The 10,000-nt window shown below is 39.6% G+C and overlaps 1 protein-coding gene across 2 annotated transcripts in view; it reads right to left on the bottom strand.

The window, feature by feature from the left end:
* clk2b (CDC-like kinase 2b) overlaps nucleotides 1-10,000 on the bottom strand; it is a 20,700-nt gene that overhangs the window by 3,061 nt on the left and 7,639 nt on the right. For both annotated transcript variants that reach the window (XM_063198169.1, XM_063198170.1), the window contains exons 3-6: nucleotides 2,790-2,856; nucleotides 2,274-2,387; nucleotides 913-1,079; nucleotides 94-188 (exon numbers count right to left, since the gene is read on the bottom strand). In XM_063198169.1, coding sequence (XP_063054239.1) covers nucleotides 94-188; nucleotides 913-1,079; nucleotides 2,274-2,387; nucleotides 2,790-2,856 — 443 coding nt within the window. The remainder of the gene's footprint in view (nucleotides 1-93; nucleotides 189-912; nucleotides 1,080-2,273; nucleotides 2,388-2,789; nucleotides 2,857-10,000) is intronic.

Raw genomic sequence — 10,000 nt, 5'->3', positions numbered from 1 at the left:
TTTACTTTTATGGCCTTTTACATGCACACACAATAACTTCTAATAGTGTTAGTGATATTCATAAAGGCGTGCCAGTTACCGCGTAGCCCTCACCTTCTCCGCATTGTACGTGACGGAATATTCCGGATTGACAAAGAGGATGTTCTCCGGCTTCAGGTCTGTATGCGTCAGGTTGTTGTCATGGAGAACTGTCAAGGAAATGGAAACTGATGTCATGGCCTTCTCACTGACAGCACAACAAATGTTATGACCTTGAAAAAAAATGTCAGTTTGTACCACCCTTCATGGATTAACAAATTCAATTTTCATTTGACATAACATTGGTAAGCAATACTCTTCTTGTTTTCTTTATGTGTCTGCATACTGCCCTCCAAAGACCAAGTGCAGTAACTACACATTTTGTCAAAATTGAGTTTAGACTGAAAATGGTCTGCACAACACCTCCTTTATCTTGTGACAAAGCCTTGTGGTCCAAATGTGTCCCGTTTTAGATATTGCAATGTCAAATTTGCAGCAACAATATCCAACCTAATACCAAGGCTTTGAAGGCTTTTTCCTCAGTTTCAATGTTGGCGTAGTTACTGGACTTTCATTTTGCAGGGCAGAATAGCCAGTTGAAATATCCCAAGAAACACACCCCTGTGGAAAAATATAATATACAATCTAGCTGAACCAGCACCCTCTGATGGACAATGTCTGCAATGACATACTGTGCCAGTCTGCATCTGTGTGTGTGTGTGTGTGTGTGTGTGTGTGTGTGTGTGTGTGTGTGTGTGTGTGTGTGTGTGTGTGTGTGTGTGTGTGTGTGTGTGTGTGTGTGTGTGTGTGTGTGTGTGTGTGTGTGTGTGTGTGTGTGTGTGTGTGTGTGTGTGTGTGTGTGTGTGTGTGTGTGTGCTTATGCACGTGTCGTACATTGGACCGCTAGACAGATCTGCTGGGCCATGTGTCGTATCTGGTTGATGGGGTAGGGCAGGTAGTGGTTCTCCTTCATGAAGTCAAACGTGCTGACGGACAGCAGCTCGAAGCTGATGCACATGTGGCCATGGTAATCAAACCAGTCCAGCATCTGCACACAGAAACTAGAGAGAGAGAGAGAGAGAGAGAGAGAGAGAGAGAGAGAGAGAGAGAGAGAGAGGGAGATGGGAGACTTTTGTATTGAACCATTGCATGGTCTATACGGCCACCAAAATGGCAAACCATTAAAGCCAACCCATTACCAAAGGAAAACCAGCCCACCACCAGTACTGACTGACCATACCCCTTTGTGCACGCATCACGTCTTTGCAAACACAGCGGTATTCCCTGTAACCTGATAGTAAGCATAACCACCAGAATCCTAGACTCAACCAGTGATGGGAGAGAGAGGAAGAGATGAAGGGAGAGAGAGATGGGAGAAGAAAGATGGAGGTAGAGAGGAACACATTGAGGAACAGGAAATGTGAGAGAAAACTGACACATTATGTATGAATTCATGTAGGCATGGAAGACATTTTTCACATCTGGGTCCTCAGCCTACTGTATTGCGCTAATATTCTCATGTTCTAATGTTGCTCTCCTCACCTTACTGTATTATTATATATATTCACTGTTAAATTTTTCAGTTTTACTCCCTGTCTACTCTGAGTCTTATACTGTTGTCTTATACTGTACGTTGTAGTGTTCCAGTGTTGTAATCTTATTATGCTCTCAAGGTCTTGTGTCTTGGTGTTTGTGTTTCAAATGTTGTAGTTTTCTAATGTTGACCAACTCGCTGTTTGTGTTCAGGTTCCTGACCACACTGCTGTACAAATAGTGTTCTCAACTTCTGGTGTTGAAATGGTGTAGATCAGCGTGGGGAACCTATGTCTCGAGGGCCATTTACGGCCCTTGAGGCCATCTTATCTGGGCCCAGATATATATTTTTAATGTTATGCAGTTTCACATTAAATATGACATGTTCTGTAGAGAAATCTTTGAAATTGCATTTAATGCAATTAATCTATATTTTCAGGGGACCCAGTGAAGGAGGGGTCCTCAGTTAAGGTGGCCACCTTAAAAATAGGCCTAAAGTTCAGGGGGAAATCCTGGTCTGTGTTAATAGTACTTCGTGGACTTTATAAAATTGGCCCCGCAAATGAAGAATGCCTGTTGTAGAGTGTTTGTGTTTTAGGATCCTGGCCACACTACAATCAAAAACATTTTACATTTACACTCTAGTCTATATGCTACAGTACAATAGTGTTCAAACGTTCTAATAGAAGTACTAGGGTTCTGTTGTTCTCGAATATACTCACTGTTTGTGTTCTGGATCTTGGGCCTTGAGTTTCTCCAAGACGTTGATTTCCAGATGAGCTGCCTCTTTATACTTCTCCACATTCTTAATGATCTTTAGTGCCACGCGCCTCTCACTACACACACACACACACACACACACACACACACACACACACACACACACACACACACACACACACACACACACACACACACACACACACACACACACACACACACACACACACACACACACACACACACGAATCATCTAATCATCATCATCATCATCATCATAGTGTACAGGTAACTATAAGGTAATAACCATAAGGTAACCATAAGGTAATAACCATAAGGTAATAACCATAAGGTAATAACCATAAGGTAATAACCATAAGGTAATAACCATAAGGTAATAACGATAAGGTAATAACCATAAGGTAATAACCATAAGGTAATAACCATAAGGTAATAACCATAAGGTAATAACCATAAGGTAATAACCATAAGGTAATAACCATAAGGCAATAACGTACTGGTTGCGGTCTATGCACTGGACCACTTTCCCAAAGGTGCCTTCACCAAGAGTGTCCACAATCTCATCTGTAACAGAAGCACAAAAAGAGTGACAAAGAGCAAACAAAAAACAGAGGTTTGTATATACAGTGGTGGTATAATATATCTTTTAATACAGCATGTGTCCTGTGTCGTATAATACAACATACATATAGGCCTACATGGGAAGAGAATTATAAGACACTATACAACAATTACAATTATTCAGAAGTCAGACTCGGAGGGAGGATGTTATTTCTATGACTTTGTTAGTGTGTGTGTGTGTGTGTGTGTGCGTGCGTGCGTGCGTGCGTGCGTGCGTGCGTGCATGTGTGTGTGTTTATTTGTTTGTTTGTGTGTGTGCTTGTTCTTTTGATTTATATATGGACACTTAGGTGCTTTTTCCACGTAGCAGGATATTTTTTTAGCAGGGTATTTGTTGGAGTAATTATACATAAGTTATCCACTTTGACTAACTCAGGCTTTAAGTCAGGGCATATGTGTGTGCGTATATTATGAATGTGTCATTGTTGTTCCTCTGTGCCTGCTGGCCAGAGAGAGTGAGAGGGAGAGAGAGAGAGAGCAGGAATGTTCTTCAACTCCGCTCTCTGATTAGGCGAGGAGAAAAGGACAAGGTCACATTCAGTCTGTTTCAGCTAAATAACAAGATATTCTGCTAAGAAATATGCTACTGTGTAAACTGGTATTCTGCTAAGAAATATGCTACTGTGTAAACTGGTTTCAACTGGTTTAGCTAATTACCCCTCCCCTTAGACCAATTGAAACCGAAATTGTAACTAGGGCTATCCTTCAATAAAATGTAAGGAGAAGGAGGCTGTTTTCAGAGTGATCTTGGACATTGTAACTGAAAGCAGTCTCCTGGTCACCCTCCTTGCAAGTGTTGAATTTAACTCAAGTTCTCTGTGACTCTTCTGTACAGGTTATTAGAGATAAATGTTGGTAGCTTAAACCTAACATTTAATTGGTCCTTTCGAGCCGGATTCCAAGATACCTGACGATTCCAGCGTGCGAGTGAGATCCAGGAAGACTGTGGCCACAGCACTAAGACCCTTTGCGGGACTGGTCCCTCCCTCGCAGGCTGGGATCTGAGGGTTGACGGAATACCCCAAGAGAACAGAGAATTGTGAGTAGGTCTTTTATTCAAAAGGATTGAATGTGAAAGACGGTAAATAGAGAGTAAAACCCTGACAATTCTAGACTCTATCAGGTAAAATAGGAGGCCAGACTCCTCTGTGTCGTTGAACAAGTTAAAGACTGGACTACGTAAAGTAAAGGGAGGGCAGACTCCCCTAGTTTAGAAGAAACTAGTTAAAATCTGTGTTCTCCGCGTTGAGAAAAGTGTGCAAGTGTGTATGAAAGGAAATACATTTACCATTAGGTGATTGTGTTTCATTCCAATTCAACAAGAGTAAAGTAGTGAGCCCTTGTGGATGCTCGTATGCAAGAAGATTCCACCTGAGAAGGTCGAAGAGAATCTTACCACGATGGTCGTTGATCGCTACCTTGTTGCAAAAACCCAGTGTTAGAATACTGCAGGTATTAAAGAACCACTGGGCCAAATTTTAGTTCAAAATGGGAACGGGGCAAAGCAAAGACAGAGAGAAGTTCTTGGAAGAACTATCGTGTAAAGACTGGAAAGTAGGCCTAGTACAAAAAGAAGACCCTACGGCAATAGCACCTTTGTGTTATTGGATAAAGCGGTACGAATAGAAAAAGACTTGATAAATGCTTTGTATGTGGAGAAAAGGGTCACTGGGCAAGGCATTGCCCACAACAACAACAACAAAAAAATATATGTAGATCTGAAAACTCGGAAATTATAGCAAAACTAGTGTGAAAAAGCAAATGACAGTCATTTGGATTACTAACTGAGCGGTTAATGTCTCAGATACCATATAGTAATATGATCTGTTTACTAACAACTGTGATCTCTGTTTGTCTGTCTGTGTGGGCCCTATTTGTTGTATGAATTGTCCTAGTGGGATACCCCACTGTGTGTGTGTGAGAGAGGTTGTATATGTGTCTGTGGAGTGTACGTGTGTATAGTGGAGTGAGTGTCTAAATATGTCGGAGAGTGGAAGACATTCTTTGGGTGTTTAGTGGAGGTAGGCCTACTCTATTGTGTTCAGAGTTAGCCGAAGCTTGTGAGTGCACATGTTGAAACAATTTTTTTTTTTTTTTAAAGAAGAAGCCTTTTATTTTATTCTACAATTCAACTTTGAGGTCTAGAATTTTGTCATGATTTTGTTTTTCCACACATTCTTACCAATTTATTTTTGGCAGGAGAAAATGGGGTTGTGGAGTTATGTTTGTTTCTTTAGGCAACTGTTTTCAATTGATTGTTAATGTTTAATGCATTGTCTTAAGTGAGAAATCACCAACCGTGGTGAAGGCCACCGGGCCCTTTCTACCTGGCCCTTTATGTGTAAGAAAAGCGTAACATTACGATGGTCTCTTTTTGATGGTTTGTGCAAGTAGGGTATTGGTTGAGGTTGAACGGTTTAAAGAGGTGTAGGCCTAATTTAATTGTGGAATCTGGGTTCGCCAGGTTTTCCCCGTCTGTATAAACAATGGAAAAGTGAAACTGAACGTAAAGAAAGCTGAAGCAGGTTGAAGAGACTTTGAAGGCTATTTGTTTATATTTGTGATAGGCCTACTCGTTGTTTGTGCACTAAATGCTATTGTTTTAAATGGACTATCCTGAACATGTTAACTTTGCAAAAGAGTTTTGCTTTCATGATTTACTGTAGGCCTAACGAAATGTCTTTGTTCCTTCTAAAGAATAGATGAAGCTTTCTCCTTGTTCTTATCTCCTTGTTCTTATGAGATCTTGAAATAACGCAGGCGTTATTTGATGGCCCAAAGGTGCTGTGAGTAAACCTAATTTGGACCTGGTCTGAGAGTTAGATCACATGTGCTAAACATTGATAGCAATTTAGGTTATCATTTTGTTTTGATTGACTTTTAACTGTGACTTGTTTCTTTGTTTTATTTCATCGGATTTATTGCCTTATTATGTATTTTGAGTTGGGTGGAAGTACTCAACAAGTCCTTTACAATGCAATTATGATCTGGGACTTTATTTTAATGTCTGGAGCACAATGTAATTTATAAGATCATCATGTAGTTAAAGGAAAAGGGGCTGTGAAACACGTGCAAGTTCATAAATCCCCAGATGATTTGAACGTTACAATGTGGCATACGCAAAAACTAGACTCTGAATACACAGAGGCGCTTGACAAGGTCACCCCAGCAAAGATAACAGTGTCTTATGTGTATTCAGATGTCCACACTACCTCAGCAGTGGCAGGGATACTGCCAGACTCTGTAAAAGGGTTGTACAAATTGTACGGCAAACCGCATATCCCATTATGCAAAGGAAAAAAAAAAAATATGGACTGGAATGAAACGGGAAAATGGGTGGACAAAGGGGAAGAGGCCAGAGATTGGGTGGCGACTGGGTTAAACACATGGTATAGCTCCTCCACAAAATTGACAAAAAAGCCCTGTTTTGGACAGTGACTATGCAATCAGGAATACACATGTTAGAGGAAGAGGAGGAGGAGGAAGATTTGCTAAAACCAGTCCCCACCGAACTCTGGTCTAAGGGACCCTGTGATGTTGGATTAGTTAAAGGGACAGCACCCGTGACCTAAAACTGAACACCGACCTAGGATAAAACAATACCACAGCTTAAAGTTATGTCAAATATCTATCATTGTCATTAGTTTAATACTGTAAGTGTGAACATTGCTTCACATGTTTGGCACTATGCAGTGCCTGGCATTGAATGAGGTGTGTGATGAGCAGAGGTGGAAAGAGTACAGAAAATGTGTACTCAAGTAAAAGTACCTATCTAAAAATCTACTCAAGTAAAAGTAAAAAGTACTTCACTTAAAATGTAATTTGAGTAAAAGTTACTTATTTACTTTTAATTAGCTTTCCTCTTTAGAATGTCATGTTCATTTTCTTGAATATCGTCCTCCATAACCTCTATCTCTTGCTTGGCACCAGCCATCATCCAATACATTGATACAAGATAGTAAAATAGTGGAAATGCTGTGTGCCATCCTGCACAATCTTTCATTTCCGGCGGATTGTGTCATTATTGTGCATGGCATTTTGTCTCTCAGTCATTTTTTTTTACTCAGTACTCAGGCCAGGTTCCAGTGTAATTGAGTAAAGTACTTGGGTCAAAATGTACTCAAGTACAAGTAAAAGTATTAATTTAAAAAAATACTTAAAAAGTACAAAGTATTCATAAAAGCTACTCAAGTACAATACTTGAGTAAAAGTAATTAGTTACTTTCCACCCCTGGTGATGAGACATGTCAAGGTTTTCTACTTGCTTTTAAAAGTTTGAATTTGGGGACGTTGGGATCCTTATATTTTCATTTGTTTGATTTACAAAGGAAGAGACAGTTGTCTCTCTGTATTTTCATTTCATTACTGTTTTGAATTGTTTGGTTTGTTATTTTCGGGTAAACCATATGTGTAACCGTGCCATACTTAGAATTAATCTGTGTAAGGGTCTTGAAACACCCTTTTCTTTCCTGTGTGAAGATAAGTAGGCCTACCTGTACACTAACGATGAATCTGAGATTGAAACTTCATAGAAACAAAGATTCAAAAGTTCAGATTAAAATTAAGTGTTTGCACAAGGCAAATAGTGAAAGGTTGGTCTAATTTTATCATGTTTTTAGACAAAAATGTATCATGTCATTTTTTTCTTCTCTTTCAAACCGTTTGACCTAAAGTTAGACAAGGTCTGACCTTTATACCGTAGGTAAAGGGTCTGTCTGGTTGTTTGTTTCATTTTTCTTTTAAAGTTGCGTATTTTACAATGGCAGTTGTGTTTTCTTTCTTTTTATCTCTTACATTTTGATTGGTTTATCTAGTGATCTGTATGTCTGGGTGATGACAATGCGCAACTTTGGAATGGTGTGAGAAAGTGGAGAGTAGTAATAAATGTCATTCATTTTAATCTGATGGAGCCATGGGCTAAGCCATGTCTCAACAGGAGGGATATAAGCATATACTACTTATGGTTTTAATTCCTATTCAAAAAAATTTTGTAGAGCATGTATAGTGTGTGCAAGGCACAATGCTCAAGGTAACCTAAGCATATCCACAAATATTATTGGATTCTCAAATTACTAAAAAACAAACAAAAAAAAACAACAACAAAAAAAAACACCCTATCTTATTTGTTGTAACGATGTGAGCAGTAAGATGCTTTGTGGTGCCAGATTGTTAATTGTGTGTAGTGTTTGGTGGTAGGTGTTCCCATACTTTGTGTTCCACTCCCTATTTTTGAATGTACTGACATTATTGCCAGGAGTTGGGCTAGGCCCCTAAATCACCATGACCTCATGACAGAAGGACAGTGAGGACTGCATGCCAATATGTTTTAGTTCTGTTAGAGGGATTTATGCAGACCTAACTACTATGTGAAGCCAGCCAATACTATGATTAAAGTAATTTTGTACTGCATGCTTAATGTTATGCTTCTCTGCCTATTATGTCCATCTGTGTATAGAGTATTTTCAGGGCTACATTGGATGCAGTAACCATATTTTTTCAGTCTGCGTTTATCGCCTATTCAGTAATGGACTGTACTCTAAACGTGAGCCACAATAGTCAGATATGACCAGAGTCGGTTTCATGTTATGCTTTTGGGATTAAGTAATTTTCTTTTTCATAATTTTGCTGTGCTCTTGATTATTGTTGTTCTCCCGGAATGTAGTGCTATCTATTTTATTTTGAGTATAGATTATGAGACAATGGTCGGTCTGTCTTGGGTTTTGTTTTGTCAACACTAAAAAAAAAACGTTTTTTTTTTTTTTTTTTTGTTTCTTTTCTATTATAATTCTCTCTACTCTGTTACAGCTGCGCACCTCCTCCACACTACTGTCTGTGTGTGGATGAGTTGACTGAGAGCTTCTTTCTTTAAGCAAATGTTTGAAGAAGCCTGCCTTGATATATGTACCTATGAAATGGAGGGTGTGGGGAGATGTTTGGCAGAATTTTCATTTTTGGTTTATTCATTTTTGATTTTTTCTTTTTCAGAGTTTGATGCAGACAAGTATTTTGTGTGGACAATTACTGTGCTCAAAGTCTGTTTCTGAAATTACTTCAGTCTTATTGAGTCATGTGGATGGCACATATCTCAAACAGGAGAGATATTTTAGGATTAATCAGTGCATCAAACAAATGTGTGTATAGGGCACATGTTAAATGAAACCTTGTTCTGAAACTTCACCCCTAACCTAACCTGAAACATTAATTTACAACAATGCTGATTTGGCTGATACATTGACTATGATAAATGTCTATGTGTAGAGTACTTTTCTCTGTTCTTGTTCATCTCGACAGGAAAAAGTCCTGCCAAAATCAAGGCTAAGGCCAGTAATTGGATGTTCATCAAAGTGCTGTCAGACGCACGTTAAGACTGTCCAAACCAAGTGCTGAGCCCACTGTCGTGAGGGTTACGATACATCTCTTGCATGGCGATCTGGGGAGACTTGGCGTGGACAGACCCTCCCAGTTGCTGTGGGTGGGGGTGGACCTGTCATCAAAAAAGGGACTGAATGTTTACATTCCGTCCGTCTCAGTGCTGCTGGGGTGAACAAGGCGTTCCCCTCACCTTTACAGGTTTAACTTTCCCAAAGCCAATGGTGGAAGCAAGCTTGAGACTGTGTTTTTCCTTACAAACTGGAGACAAAAAAGGTGCTGGACATTTTCTATGGACATGGACTCTGTGAGTGGATACGGATCCCAGGATAATTGACACACGGATGGTGAAGTGAATATTACCTGTACCTGCCAGGGGCGCTGCCAGAAATGTTGGGCCCCATGAAAGTTTCAAATTTTGGGCCCACTTAAGGGCCCCTCTCAGTGCTTAGGCCCTTAGAATCTGTACTACTTTTCCCCCCTAGCGGCCCCCATGGTACCTGCACCTGTCATACATTGCTTATGTGTGTTTAAACTTCATTAGCACCTGTCATACATTGCTTATGTGTGTTTAAACTTCATTAGGAGAACAAGAAAATTATTTCTATTTCTTCAGTTATGTGTATATTCGAAACATAGAAATAATTTCTATTTCTTCCTAACTTTACGTGATTAGAATGACACCATAAAAGTTTTAACTGTGCTATACCCATTTAAA

The sequence above is a fragment of the Engraulis encrasicolus genome, chromosome 5, assembly GCF_034702125.1.
Source record: "Engraulis encrasicolus isolate BLACKSEA-1 chromosome 5, IST_EnEncr_1.0, whole genome shotgun sequence".
NCBI classification, from domain to species: Eukaryota; Metazoa; Chordata; class Actinopteri; order Clupeiformes; family Engraulidae; genus Engraulis; species Engraulis encrasicolus.
The sequence above is the reverse complement of the archived record's forward strand: the minus strand, read 5'-3'. Positions and strand labels throughout refer to the sequence as shown.